This window comes from Anopheles marshallii, chromosome 2, assembly GCF_943734725.1.
Source record: "Anopheles marshallii chromosome 2, idAnoMarsDA_429_01, whole genome shotgun sequence".
NCBI lineage: Eukaryota > Metazoa > Arthropoda > Insecta > Diptera > Culicidae > Anopheles > Anopheles marshallii.
The window spans coordinates 39787178-39803026 of NC_071326.1; the positions used below are offsets into that span (position 1 = coordinate 39787178).

General features: G+C 43.1%; 1 protein-coding gene across 1 annotated transcript in view; it reads right to left on the reverse strand.

Moving 5' to 3' along the window:
* Window positions 1-12920: 12920 nt before the first annotated feature.
* Window positions 12921-15849, reverse strand: part of LOC128709494 (uncharacterized) — a 99782-nt gene continuing 96853 nt past the window's right edge. Inside the window, exons 8-16 of the mRNA XM_053804498.1 lie at window positions 15254-15494; window positions 14791-15179; window positions 14551-14717; window positions 14113-14470; window positions 13977-14041; window positions 13676-13904; window positions 13471-13598; window positions 13292-13402; window positions 12921-13205 (exon numbers count right to left, since the gene is read on the reverse strand). Coding sequence (XP_053660473.1) covers window positions 12921-13205; window positions 13292-13402; window positions 13471-13598; window positions 13676-13904; window positions 13977-14041; window positions 14113-14470; window positions 14551-14717; window positions 14791-15179; window positions 15254-15494 — 1973 coding nt within the window. The remainder of the gene's footprint in view (window positions 13206-13291; window positions 13403-13470; window positions 13599-13675; window positions 13905-13976; window positions 14042-14112; window positions 14471-14550; window positions 14718-14790; window positions 15180-15253; window positions 15495-15849) is intronic.

The window sequence follows — 15849 nt, forward strand, 5'->3', positions numbered from 1 at the left end:
TAGTGTCATAGATTAAAATAATTCATTACAACCGATACACCGCTCCCAGACCGGCCAGAGTGGAGGGGGATGCGTCGTTTTGGACGTTGTTTGGTCGGTTTGTTCGTTTGATTGTCATTTGTTTGCTGGAAACTGTTGATTGCGGGATGACATCCGGTGCGGTTCGGTAGTCGGAGCAATTGAGCATGAAAATGTAAAAAAAAAGAAAAAAACAGATGATATAATATGCCACTCCATAAAAACACTTCACTTCAATGCTCATTCAAAAGCTTTTTTGCGATTTTAAAAGTTTAGGATGGAGATCACATATTAACAGTGCGCAAAAATATCGACATATTGGCGGGAAATATGAAAACGAGTGACCAAGAGTCGACATAGCCAAGCCCAGCTTACCCGTTGTGTTTGGGCCGAGAAATATAGCGGGTCTTACAAAAACACAAGATCTTTTCAAATGTATTTCTTTTGAATTAATATGCGAATTCCTAATTTTATCAAGGCATATTAAGTCATGCACCAGCCACCCAGATACAGAATGGATAACTTATAACTAAGGTTGTAATACAATTTTATTTCACCTACTTTTTATTAATGTTTTTCCTAATAACCTTCATGATTGTTGGAAACACAAATATTACATTGCTATATAACCGAATTGAATCGTCTACTAACTCATACCCCCAGCAGTTTCGGAATTATTTTGTATTTGACCTTTTCGCAAAAAAATGGTTGGTGCTGGTTAATACAACACAATTGTTAAGTCGTCTAAATCTAAGCAATAGATACTACAACTAGCAGTAGGGATAAGTTTTAGTTGGTGATGATTTTTTAAGGATTTTTAATCAAAAACTTGTGTAAACACATAAATAGTCCCTTTAATACTTCAAAGCGTAAGTCGAATTTGTTAGAGGCGTTAAAATAAACAAAGATGCATATAAAATAGCATGGGAACTATTACAAACTATTCTTAGTATAAAAACCTGACTATAATGTTGGTTCCAATATATTTGATAATACCAATCGGGGGAATTGTTGTAGATTTTCCATGTTTACTGTGGCAGAAACACGGTCATTGTTTCCAATTAAAAGAATTCAGAAAAAAATTAAGACATTAAACAAAATTAGACTAAATATTCGTTTCAAGATCCTCATTTGCAGATATAATTAAATGTTATTGAAAAAATAGTGCATTAATAAAAAATAAAAGTGAAATTATTTATTTTATTTTAAAGTATTACGGATATTAGATTGCATATATTATAGGAGATGGTAAGAGGCCCCATTAGGTATCACTTCTTGGGGCCCCGAAAAGCGTAAATTCGCCTCTGGTACTTTATGAATTGGTATTATTGTGGGTTTTTCAATACAACACTGGTCGATCATGTCCATCGGAGTGGTTAACCATGTTTCATGCACGTGTACAGTGTACATCTGCTAACAGTGGATGTGGATCCTCTGTGATTTGTGTGTTTACAACGATGTGTTCCTAAATGGAGGCTCATTTGGTTCTATAAAAGAGCTGTACTGGTGGTAGAATAGAAAGAGAAAGAGAGAGAGAGTAAAAAAAGTCCAGTGTTGTGGTTGGTCACTTGCGCCGTGTTCCATTTCCCATGCACTCGTACGTAACTCCCTTTGGAAACGTGAATTCCATTACCGGTGACAACGTTAACGCTGAGCAAGCAGTTATCCTGCCGGTGTACTGATACTGCACCGTAGCTCCCGTCTCCGAAGACAGCTCGGAACAGGATGATAACGAAGCAACTTTGCACCTTTTGCCGAAGCGTGCTGGAAGCGGCATTGGGTCGAATGGAAAAGGGGCAAACTTTGATGTGAAAATTAATTACATCATATCACGTATTTTTGAGGTATCAAGCCAGTAAGACGCTCCGGTGCTACCGATGTGCCTTTCGAGTTTCTGCTTTCTTCGCCCAACAATCTCAGGGCATCTTAATCATGTACCTTGATAGGTACCATCAGCCAACCCCGGGTCACACCCGGCGATGCGTCCGCACGGTCTGCGGGGCAAAGTGGCAGACACAATTAAGAATCTCCGGTACGTTCTCTTCTCCAACCGGTGGACCGAGGGCCGGAGCAAGCTGGTCGGTTGTTATTCTTTGGGTTGTTGTTCCCTTGAACCCTGGGCCCTGCTGTAGCCGGACTTTGCGGATAAGGTTTAATTAGATTTTGAAGCTCATATCGTCATCATCACCATCGCAATCCGAACGCTAGGTCCGGGCCCACACCACGTACCGGGCATGTACCGGCGGGATCGATGGAGCACTTGCAAGCGATAAAACAACATCTTTCAAATCGACGGTAACATAAGATGCACATAATCGTGTCGTTCGTTCTTGCTTGACGCTCAGAAGCACCAACAGCTCACTCAATTTCGTTAGCACTCGCTAATAAACTTAGAGCGCCAAACGAAGCGTTAGATTAATGTTTTTAATTACAAGGCAATTAGACGGGTAATGCTTGGTACGGTCGCAAACACACGCCGCACCTGGGAAAGATGTGGTGGGATATTATTAATTGGCTAGTACTGTTTATCCACTACAGTGGTCGTGTCACTTGCGGGTGCGTTTAAAGATGTTTCGGGCTGATGAAAGATCGTTTGAAATAAAAAATTCTCGTATCGGTTTGATGTTTGGTTGAAAGAATTTTCTTTACAGTGTATGTACATTTATTGCACACGTTGAATTCAAAAGTAATAGAAACTTTACATTTATAAAGCATTCAAACAACAATGTAATTGTGCCGGTCGTATTAGTTTTGCTGTACTTTATGACATGTGTCAGCTTTACTTCGGCTTCATTTACATGATTAATTGCACCGAATATCTCATAATGGCAATGTGCTTAACTTCAAATCAATAACAAGGCCACTTCTTAGCAGTCGTAGGTTAGGGTCGCACACAGCAACAACATTGCTACAAGCTGGTAGTGTACCATCACTTTCAGCCGTCAAGATCTCGTCCACCGAACGCAAAGTTGAGTATCGGAAAAGTTCGTGCCGTTGGTTTCCCACTCTGCCTCAATTAATCATTGATAAGCGAATAAATCTGTTCGGACACACACCCAGTACGCGTGTGGGAGCGAAGTGCAGGCGGGAGTGCGAGCCTTCAAACAAACAACCGTTGGCAAATCCGGGGGCGAACGATTTCGCAATCCGGGTACCTTTGGGTACCAAGCTGCCCGGAAATGGAAACATGATTAATTTGCACCATTTTACGGACCGCTTTGCCCAAACAAAACCGAACCGAAGCTTGCCATTGCAAGTTGGGCGGCCGGGTGTCAGTAGTAAAAGTTTACCACCAAGATTATCAGCGGTACCCGAAGGAAACGGCAGTGATCCGATCAGATCATTCACCATCGGCGAATGCTATGGATGTGGCAAGATGTGGTGTTGCCTGGTCGGGATGAATCTTCCCTTTCCCCCCAAAAAGCGGTGTAAGATTGACTCGATGGAAAAGTTCGATAGCAAAGTGACTGCTGGTAGCCGAAAAAATAACCACCACAACCACCCACTGCATCTGGGGTCTGTTTGTTCGGGACTTCGGGTGACTACAAAAACAATACTGATGTGCGGTACGCCGTAACATGGAATGAACGTTGCGTCTCTGCGCCGTGATGCAGTGCCCGGACGTCAATAGAGCACAAGGGGACGAAGGAAAAAAAACGGGCAGTAAAGCTCATTAGTATTCCTTCGTTTGACAGTCCTGAAAAATTACTTCTTAGATTCACGGCTTCCGATTGTTGGCGAAAGAAAGGGAACCTGGTCGCTTGTCAGTCGATTTCGAAGCGTTTGACTTTTCACTATTGTTGCATCCATGGGTTGGGTTCTTGGAACAGGAAGCAGTGCGGCAGTAGGGATTTAACATTACTTTCAAGGAAAGCTGAAGCGAAGATCAAACGCTAACGCAAACAATCATCATCAGAACAGTGGCTCAGTCAATGGGGATAGTTCAGACTTTTTTTTTCCACCGTTAAATATTCTTCATCCGAGTTTTTTTTGTCTGTCGTATGAATGGGGAAATAGCAGAATCCATCGTACAGCTTTCGTCACTGTCCAACGTTGATAGTGAGTTTGAATGTTCAAAGACCAGTGTCAGTCACTGCCATTTCCACAGTTCCACGGTGCAGACGATGTGGTTCGTTTGTATTTTTATGCAAATTATTTGATTTATGAGCTTTTCATTAATCAAAAAATATCTACCAGAAACCCTTTCACGGCTACCATCGCCATGCCGGGTGGTGGGGAATGCTCGGAATTGATGATGATTTCTATGGAACGGCTTTTTTTTTGCAGCTCCTCTTTTTAACACGGCACTGCAGTGGTGTGAACGATTGAAGAGATTGATTTAGCTATTGTTCGATTGAAGAAAAATGAATCCATTTCTCTTCTGGCGGTTCGGTATCGCCTTATCTCTTTAGCTTCGGTTGCATAGCATCGAACTTTTTAGCACTTTAAATGCAGTTTCGTGTTGGGAAAGAATGCCGATACATTTACAGACCATTCCCCATTTCGATCGTAATGAAAACTCTGCTCAGAGGTTAAGAGGCATAGATCCAATTAATAACACCACCATCAACGGTTCTTCTTGCAGATTTTGACTTAGGAAGAGCTGATGTACGGTGATCATCGTTTTTCGTCAACTATTTCAACAGTCAACGATATGTTTTAGATGCTTTCGAAAGTAAATTCTTCAGTTCCCTGTTCGTGTGATATATTGCACTACTTTGATCTATATTGATAAGCAGGATAACATCTATTGCTTCAGGTTGCTAGACGTTTATAAGAAGAGCGTTTTTGAATCATGCTTTTAACAGAGCTTCGGATAGAATTAAAAAAAAATAAGCTATAGTTGGATTTTTCTTTCAAGTTGAATGTTTTGTGCTGAGAAAGATGTTGAAATCTTTTCCTTTTCTGAAATATATACTAAATAAAATTTGTTTATCTACATAGTTTTCTCGGTGGAAACATCGATGCAGTGGGAAAGTTTTGTAAAATTTTTTATACGTGAATTGAATAAACTTCGCAACGAATCTATTTAACCTTGCGAAAGCTTGAATGAGGTGGAAATTTTTGAATTTAGTTCTGCTTTGGAAGCAGATATGAAGTGTGAGATACATGCAGGATAAAATGTAGTTGACTCTCCAAACTACAAGATTTTAACACTCATTCATGAAAATAAAATGCTGAATAACGATAGATATGGAGACGCCTGATGGTGTAGTGATAGTGACTTTCAGATGTAGAACCGTAAGTAGAAATGATGTAATAGGAGAAGAGTATAAAAAATCCAGTAATCCAGAATTGGAAGTTATCGATACCTTACCTTGGGTAGGAGGACACTCGATGCCCGTGGAGTAAGATTACACTCACATGTTGCTTGCTTGCTCAAGTTGTGTGCATTGAGCTATGATATTGCAATAATATTGATGTATTGATTTTATTGTTCTTTTTATAGTTAAAGCGGCCACGTCGTATCGACGTATTGATTTTATTTTAAAAGTTTTGATTATCTTATTTATTTAATTTAATGTATTTATTGAGTTTCAAAGCTCCATTAAACAATTAGACGCATGAATCTAATTTTGGAACTGTGCATTTCAGTACGTAAGAAATAAACATTGGATTGCCCAACAAAAAATTAAAGGTGAGCTATCTAAAGAAAGTTTATGCACTAAATTCTTTCATTAAACGGTTTATTTAGTTGAAATATATTACTCTCGCCTGTTACATGTATGATGTACATCTAAAAAAAAGCACCAATGATATTCATTTTATTCAAGAAAAAAAATCTTTTTGAATTTAGAACATTTCATCTCGTTTTCGGATAAACTTAAAAGAAATAATATCGAAAAATATCTTATTGGACCGAACGTTGCCACCCTAATGTAAAAGCACACATTCGCATTGTTTTTTTTTCGTTATAACGCTACAAAAACAACACAACTTTTCCAACAGTGTTGTTTCACTACCGTAAGCCGCAAGGATCCAAATGTAATAGGGGTGCCATCTCCAGGGAAAATCAACCTGCAAAACCGACGAACAACTATAATACCTGAAACTTACCATCGAATGATACGGCGGGATGATATCCGTAACGAGCTTACCTTTCGTACGGCGGTTTGAAGTGAGATTATAAAGACATTATCTTTTCATCCGCTGCGAGAAATGGTGTTCTTTCATCGAATGGCACGCACGGCCACCGGGCGAGTGCGAAGGGAAAATGTCGATCCAAACCCCGATTCGGTATAGTTTCGTCTTCAGATTGTTTTATTTTCTGCGCTTCATTCGTACCTGTCCACACACAACACACACTCGAGCTTACATGGGATTTGGGTTTCTGTAGTGTTGTGGTATTTGCCCTTGCCCGCACTAAATTTCGATGCCTCGTTCTCCATACCACTCGTACAATGAGCTGATGTTTTTTGTATCGTTTGGTTTATGTTGTTGTTTTTTTTCGCTTCTGCTTGTATTATATTCTGCTTTACACTTGTTATGCTAACATATTTCTATTTGTTTTTGGTTTTTCGTTTCTGGATGCGGTATAGTGTGTAATCTTCTTTGGGGATGTTTTCCTTAATTCATGATTGAGTATGGTTTTTGATGAACCTAGCAGCGTACTTTGATGCACGGATGGAGTGACAATTTGTGAACGGTGAACGTTTCTTTGCCTGAACTCAGTACGACACATTGTGCTGTTGCATTCTACAAACAAACGAAGCGACGTTGTTGGTAATATTCTGTCTTGTAGGAAACCTTTTAACCATTGTCATCAGTGCCTTCCATTCCCAGTGTTCCTGCTTTACACTGTACTTTTGTCCGAAACATCCTTCACGTGAAGTGTTGGTTTTGAAGGTTGAGTTGGATCGTTTACTGTGGCGGGGTTTTTTTTTATTTTTGTAATTTTCTGGGAGAGCTCTGTAAGCTCAGGGAAATCAATTTTTAATCACATTTTGGCCTGATTGATGATTTTTAACTCTATCTGTGTCTTGTGCTTCCGTTTTTCCTTTTATACTATTATGGACCGATTATCTCCCCCAAACAACAATATCCCCATTTTGTCTAGTTAAAATTTGCTAAAGTTCAACCAAAACAAGCTCCATAAAGCATTTACCATCGTGTGGTGGGGAAGAAACAGCCGGATAGGATTGGTTCGGATATGTAAACACGCACCGAAAAACAGTAACAACGGTTCTCACCTCCAACAATGGGTTACCAACAAATTCGGGTAAAGTAATGCAATGCGCGTGACGAAAGACGGTTGAAATAAAACAAAACCCTGCTGCCCTTAACATTGGCGTTTCGGTTGATCGTGCAATCGTTTGTCGAGGCCGTCAAGGATGCGAATTTGTGAGTTTGGTGTATGATGTGGTAAAATATGTGTGTGAACAGGGTGTATTATAATCCGATCACGGTGCTTCGTTTCTAGGTGTTTGCTTGTGTGTTTGTGTGTGATCCGTTGTGGTTGTGGTGATCTTTAAACATCACTGTTGGTTTCGCTAGTAATGTGGTTGGTAGTGTAAATCGTTTTCTGTTTGATTTTTGATGAGTTATATGATATGTGTATGTGTTTGAGTGTTCTCTTTCGTTTTGTTATGTTTTTGAACAAATTACTTCTCGCTTCAGTTTCACTCAAACTTTTACCAAAACCTTTATCGTTCCGGAACCCTCCCCACCTGGGGGGTATGGTTGTGGAATTTGGAAAACCAACGGCTTAACCTAAATTGTTCACCCCCCCAAAAAACGTAAGCCTCCAAAGTGTCTAAAATGTCAAAAGAACATACACGCATTTATCTTCGTTTCTTTTTGTGTGTTTTTTTGGTATTTTGGTTTTTCTTTACCATTTCCGTCAAGTCTGCCCAAGCGAACCTAACGTTCACCTGGAACGTACCCCCCATCATCGTACGTTGGTTATGTGGTGTATGTATATACTTTATATTTATAATGTTCAATATGTATATCTTCATGTATATTATGTATAGTATGTACACACACAAAATTATACGCACCACTGTAATGGTGCGATAAAACGTCACTGCTTTGCCTTCCGATATGGGTTTGTTGTCCGATCAGACATGGGTACTACCGGGACATGGTTTTCTCACCATCGCTCGGCGCTCATTTTGGGGAGCCGTCTCATTTATTGCTACCATTATCAACTAGGATGTGTGACAAATGTTCCGAACTTATTGTTTGTTTTGACGTTTTCCACTGTTACGAACGTTTATGTACTAGTTTGCTTATGAGTTGGTTTAATTTTGCTAATTCGGGATTCTCGTACTAAACAGATAGAGCTGAGCGCATCGAGTATCGTTTTTCTTTTTACTGACACCAGCATTAGCATCACCCCTCTCTGCTCCAGCCGATCGTGCTAGTGATCGCCATTCCGTCCAACACCCGTACACATACCATAACGTTTAAAATCTATAGTGTAACGTCACATAGTTTTACAAACTGCAGTTTTACAATAAAGCGGCGATCATTCTTTTCTTCTTACAGCTTACTAATGAGTCAATTCATTTCTTCTAGTGTTCGTGTTTGTTTGTGTTCGTGGTTTGCGCTTGTTTTGGATGTGTGTGTGTGTGTGTAGGGTGAATATTGTGAGTGTGTCGAGTGCACTTATGTCTAGATTTTCCGTTTCGTTCATGTTCGTGTGTGTGTGTGCGCGCGTGTGTGTGTGCACCGGTTTCCCTCAAAACGGGTGGATGTATGCAACGTGTCAAACGTGTGGATGTGTATCGATTTCTTGTTTTGTTTAGGAAGACATATTTTTTAAAAAACGTACGCAACGTTTTTCATTTTTATTCCGCACTGCCCTACCACTTACTTGCAATTTTTTATAGCTTTGTGTTTTTGCAATGCTGATTTTCTTTATGCCGTTTGTGTTCCTGCTAGTTTGCAGTACTTTCCCGAGCATTCATTATTTCTACTGCCCATTTCCCATTATTTCTCCGTTCACGAACATACTGCATTCACATTCTTACTCATACACACGCACTCACAGGCAAAGCACATGCATGAGCACCATTAAGCGTTTTGCCACGTGTCGCGATTGAAGTAAGCCAAACCAAACGGTCACTCAATTGTTTCAAGAGGAAAACAAACTTAGAAGCAAGCTTGCGGGGAGGGGGAAAGAAAAGAAATTGCCACATACAGCTTTCGCTACCTTACCAACTACCTACAACACACTGGTTGGACACTATACTGTCTCTACTTCTAAAAAACGGATCTAACGATACACTTTATGCTCTACATCCTATCATGGATTCTATCAATCCCCTGGCTTCGCTAACGATATGTGTAAACATTGCATTTGGTTCAATTTTTTGTCACTATTTGGTGGAAATAAAGATAAACTATTGAAATCAACCGCGTTTTTGTTGCCTTGCTTAAAATATTTGAGTAGTTGCACGAGTAGTTGTAAGCGAGTAAAAAATACAATTTAACGAGCAAAGTGAAAATTTAGAGATAGAGTAGAAAAATGAACAACAAAATGGTTGAAAAACGTTAAAATAAGGATGATGTTTCATGCCCTTTTGTGTAGGTATGCTTAACGAAAGTTTGTAAAGTCGCTCAATTTGCAAACAGTGGGAAAAACGTTCGAAATTCTCTTACGCTGCATTATTAACGACCCCTGGAAGCATCGTTACAAAATTCATGGTTGCAAAACAATGATACCAATGTCGCATTGGGTGGTGCGCGTTACAATTCAATTCGCCCATTCGATACGAAACTTACGAACGAAAGGTCATCCACGGACAGTCGATCTTGTTACACATCCTTAAAGACGCTTGGCCAATCGCCAAAGACAGCAACAAAGTTCGACGACGTGAATGACAGGGCATTCGGTTACTGACACCGTGACCCTTCAGTCGCGGTACTTTGCTCAAGCGGTTTTCCCCGGGCGATCGGCGTACACCTTTCGAATTGTGTGACATCGATAGCCTCTTGAATCCAATCACACATCGAGTTCGAATGAGAGGTAACACAAAAATCCAATAACCCGATAGCTTCGGCCCAGCCCCGGCAGTGTGTCGAACCATGGGGGCTATAAAATCCGGTTGTGTGAAGCACATCTTTTCCACATCCTTCCACATATCGTGGGTGGCCAAACGATGGGTAACGTTTTGGGCGGGCATTGGAAGTGATGGTGCTATGAGCGCTGGACTAAACGCGGTGTAGAAGTGTAAACCGAACCATGGCTCGGGCTCCATATTCATCGGTTGGTTGAAAATAGGAGAGCCTTCCAATACCAATGGCAGGGAACTGGACGCAGCATTGGAAGGGTTCATTTTTTGTAGTTAAAATGTTTTGAGCTTCCAGGCGCTACAGGGATCACGGAAAAAGGGGGCTAGTGACTCGGAGTGGAATGTAAAAAAGGCAACAAACACACGTAAGGGTGTGTGTTTAATGCATGTACGTACAACCCGAAATCCTATCTCGAACATGTTGCGCGCTTGCAATCCATGTTGTAACAGTACGTGTTGGGAAACTGCTCCGGCACCGGGCGTATGAATAATGGCCATTATCAACGGATGTCCAATTCTCAAATTATCGATTCTTTCTGGCAAGTTTGGGTGATTTATGTCTCCCTCTCATTCGTTCCGGCCACTGTTTACCGAGCCGTTCGGCAGAAGGTTAGAACTTGATAGGACGGGTAGCACAAAACATTTTTTTTTTATCTCCCGTGCTGTTCACATGTACTGGACCATTCGTATGTTCGTTCAACCACAGCAGTTCCGTGCACACGCTGGCGCTGATAGTTTGGGCTGTGGGGGTGAGCCGTTTGTTTTAGTCGTGACTTCGTTTCATCTTTGCATTAGAGCGTTTGTTGGAATCAGAGAAGCGTGTTGATGATATGGAACCCATTCATTCTCCAGTGCGCGGTCAAACAGGGCTTTTGAAACAAAATGCAACCTGCACACGAATTTCCGTTCAAAAAATGGGTTTCAACAGAGACAAAAAACAGCACCCCGTAGCTCACCGATCCGGGAATGGACGTACCGTACCGTGGGATGACAATAAATGGCATAGTGCAAACTGATGAGTCCCACCAGACCTGACACGCTTATTCACGCCCAGGGGCAAAAAGGGGGTTTGGGGAGGGGTGTAGGGAACACGGCTTCACTATCGCTCATTCCGGTTGGAATGAGTTTTAAGCTCAACGGGGAAATGATTCGATGAATGCAAAGCGATTTGCTGCATGCACTATGCTGCTGGTTTCACCATGTCTTGCAGCAGGGCATTTCTATGTATCTAAATTTGGAAAGGCGTTGCTTTGGGGTTGCGGAATGTGAAGGTTTTAGAAATTTCTAACTATTCATTTATGCATTTTTGTGCAAACACAATCCAAAGTAGAGTAAAAGTATTATAGTTTAAGAGAGTTCGGCAACAGTTATTGTACAAGGATTACGCAAAGGAAATTCAACAAATGTTTGAAATCAAACTAATGCACTAAAGCATTTTCCCAACTGAAAATTTAATTGCGAAAAAGTTCGAAGATTTAGAAAAGAAGATGCCAGAAAGAGTCTCAAAGGTCAGTCTTTAAGTATTTTTAAATGAAATACAACACGTAAAACACATCATATTTATCATAAAATAAACGAACAATTTAAAAATATTTTACGGCAAATTATGATAGAAAAAATCAATGAGTCAAATTATTTTTGGAAACAAATGTTTCTATCTTACGTTGTACAACTCTCAATTTTTGTAACTGTCAAAACAAAAACCATTTTGCAACTATCGAAACATCAACATACCAAACGGGGTTTTTGAAGCTTTTTTGCTGCTGCCGTTGATTTCTATGCCGATCCTTGCAATGAATGCTGCATTTTCCAACGCTTTCTTTCAGTTTCTTCACACTTCAATGCACTCCATCTCTCTCGGACACGGAACATATCCATACAATCAAGCACAAATACACACGCACACAATCAAGATGCTAAAGCAGACGACGATCGACATACCAACGCGTGCGTCCTGTCCCTAATCCTTCGTTTGATACTGTTGAACCGGCAACCAAAACTGGGCAGCGAAATCGAAAGCACTTTACAAGCTCATCCATACAGCCATTCGTTCCGCTTATGTACACGGGCACACGCACCAACCACCTATCATTGCACTCGTACACTCTCGTACCACCAGCACCACCAGAGCTCTGCCCCACACACTGGCCCGAGTTTGTATGACAAGCTCACAACGTAGCCCGGATAGGTTTCGTCCGCCTGGTCAGCAGATTCTGAGCAAAGAGCATCAATAACATGATCGTCAATCAGTCCAGGTTGTTACAGTGGTCGTGGTTGGATGAAGTAGTTAGATAAGGTTGAAAAACTTTTTTTTTGTTTTGGAGAGGATTTAACGAGAACAGAGAAACGATAACAACAGGATGTCTGTTTTTTTTTTTGCTTTTGGTAATGATAGTAGCTGTATGGTATGGTTAAGTGTACTTGTTAACGGTAGTAGTAATAGTTATAAGTGGTATTAGTAATAGTAGTTAGTAATGAAAGCCATAGTAAAAGCATGGGCGAGTAGTAGCACCATCGGGAGCATGTTTGAACCGTATAGGGGTTTTCGGGGGGAGCGTGAGTATAATGATGTGCAATTTCCATAATGCCTCTCCGGTTGTGTGTTACTGCGGCACCGCAACCGATCACTTGTGAGCGATGGAACTGAAAACGAACCCTAACGCGCTGCAATCGCTTGCAGCAGGACTAAATGAGAGTATTCTACTATATTACACTTAACAGTCATACTAGTTTCTCCTCATGACTTTCCGAATAGTGATAGTGTCCGGCATTCAAACACCCTTGCTATTGTGCTGGCCTGCCCTACATTGATGACGGTGACGGATGAGGTGGTTGTGCGTGTCTCTAACCGTTCATCCCACCTTACGTCGGTATTGTCGATCGTCACGTGACCAACCGCGATGCTGCCGGCCATCGTTGATGGTGTTGGGTCCACCGGACAAAGGGTGGCACCAGTGTGCCGCAGAGCGTTAGCAGCACCGTCGCCACACCCGTGAACAGGCTGACCGCCAGCGATGGGGTCGTGTGTCGCCGGGCATTGCTGACCTCGGGCCATACGATCTGCACCTCGGCCATCTTGAAGATGCTGAGCAATCGGTGAGCGGACAGTTCTACGTACTGCGTGTTGATCTGATGGCTGATTGCTTCCAGTATTCTGGTGCACTGGTCCTGGTAAGAAGTACCGAAGCAAATCAACAAAATTGACGCGTTAGTTGCTTTGCGGGAAATTCAGCCGTCAGCTTTCGTGGATTTACCTTTTCCAGCTTTAACAACTGCATCGGTGTGAGCTTCGGATCGAGCGGTAGCCTGATCGAAAGAATGATATTTTCTTCCGTGATGTTAAACAGTGTCAATGTACAGAGGGTCTGCGGACGGTAGAAAGTAATAGTAAATTAATGTCTCCACTTGCACATCCAGCCATTGCCAATATTACCGAGTTATCGATATGCTGCAGGACGTATTGCTGTAGGGCACGTACGGCGTCCTGTACTCCTAAGTTAGTGTGCGGTCTTAACAGTGCTTCGTCGGTAGAACTATATCCTAGTAAAAGAAAGATACCACCTGAAACGGAAGGTAATCGGATTCGGATAAGGAAAAAATTAAGCTGCCCAAGTTGCTTTGTGGAGTTGATGATTTACCCGGCAGCTGATACTCTCCCGGTGGTGGCCTCATGCAAATGAACCGTCCCGAGTAGCAGAGGCATCGTCCACGGAACGCTTGGTATGCCGGGGCGGCATGGCTGTAGTACGCAAGGGCAGTCCGGCAGGGAAACAGTGGAACGCACAGTGCATGACAGGTGAGCGCGAGTGAGTCTCCACCACCACACGTACACAGCTCGCTGCATTCTGCATCGTCCAAGATGTAGAGCTGTGCGAAAACAAACAAACCTCACATAAGATTGTGTGCTCTGTCCGCTGGGAACCATCCACCTGAACTTACCCGACGACTCTTCCCTTCTGCAATCAGCTGATCAGGCTGTTCAGATCTCTGCACGACGCAGTATCCTGTAACAATAGGAGGAGGGATTTTTATTATTGATACGCTCGATGCCCCCAACGAGGTGCTGTGTACGTACGAATTGGAATGGGTGTTGTCGTCGGTTCAGTAGTGGTCGTAGTAATGGTTGTCGGTGGAAGTGTCTCCACCTCCTGTACCTCGGTGCTGGCCACGTGCAGGACCTGCTCGTCGGGTCTTTGGTAGATTTCCTTCTCATACTGCCCCACTATATCATCCTCGCTGTCCGTGTTGACCGACTGGTGCCGGGTGCCGGTTGACCGATCGTACTCATCAGGCTGTGGATGTTGACGGCCCCGATCGATATCGGAACGTTCGATCACACCATTCTGATTGTGCACTAGCGTTTCCGGCCGTGTGTCGGGTGTCTCGACGTAGTTCGTTTCAATCGTATGCATTTCGGTTGGTTTTGGTCGATACTGTAAGCAAGGCGATGAAGAGTATGATGAAAGAGAGATACGTCGAATACGTGACGCCTTTTGACCGTTTGACCACTTACTACGGGTTTCGGTTTTGTCGGAGGAAGTGTTGGTGGCTGTGTGACACGTGTGGTTCTCATGGTGGTTGTTGTGGCGATGGTTGTGGTGGTTGTTGCCATAGTAGTCGTAGTCGTCAGTAGTCCCAGTTCTGCCAGCCGTTTAAGGTGAAAGTCTTTTTGCGACTCCACTGCAAATGTATGGACAAACGTCACAGGCGGTAAGGTACGGTACTTTGCGAGCGTGCCCCACTTCGAACTTACCGACGCATGGATTGAGCCAGAGCAGTCGCTGCCAGCCTAGACAGTCGTACAGCTGCTGCATGTCCGAGCCCTGGCAGGCGCAGGTTGTCCTGAGCGGTGTGCCCAGAATGCCAAGCATAGCCTGCCTGCAAGCGCTCGTCTTTCCGGCACACTTCTTGGTCACACTGTCCACCGCACAGGACTGCTCGAACACCTCCAGCCGGGCGCGGCAGTCTTCATCCTCACGGCACAGTTCCGCTACCGCGTGGCACGCTGGCGGCGCATTGTACGTGATGCCGTTACCGGCCGATGAAGACTGCTGGCTGAGGCTTTCCGGTGGCCGCTGGGCACACACGGGATGCAGCTTCTCCTGCGCGATCATACAGCTGTCGTGCCGGTTCGGTGTTTTTCTGCGAACGATCGGAACACTCGGTGAGCATTGGGCGGTGTGTGTGTGTATATCGCGCCAGAGCAGGGCACCTACCTGCACAGACAAAATGCAATGTCCAGACTGAGATCGTCGTGGATGCTCTTGTAGAAGCTCTGCAGCGACTCCATGCACGCGTTGCGATTGCACCGGTGCTGATCGCAGTGCATCAGGACCGTCTTCAGCGCTGACGAGCATACCTGATCGTCGCGACAGGAGTCCAGCGCCAGGTGGCAGGTACTTTGGAAGTGAATAAAACTCATTTCCGCCTCCTTCTCTTCGATGTCGTCCGATCCGACTGTCATTTTTTGAGGTGGGGGGCGAAACAGGCAACAAAGAACGTGAGTATTGTTAGTGAGCAATTGCAGTCGAAAGCGTAAGAGAAGTGCCGTCGCGTAGAACGTAATCATCTGCACCGGAAGTATTGCGGTGGGAATGGTCTTTATCCGAGTGGAAAAATGCTCGGACATTACTGTCCTTCGTCCTGGCGTTAGAGTCGATAGAATATGTTTGTCCGTGTATGAGTGAATATCAGCGACTGTACGCAGCACATGTTCGTGCACAGTACTGCTCAGTGTCGTACGCATGTTTCGTTGTTGGAATGATAAAGTAACACACAAGTTCAAATATTGGAATACAGTAAGAAAGAGAGT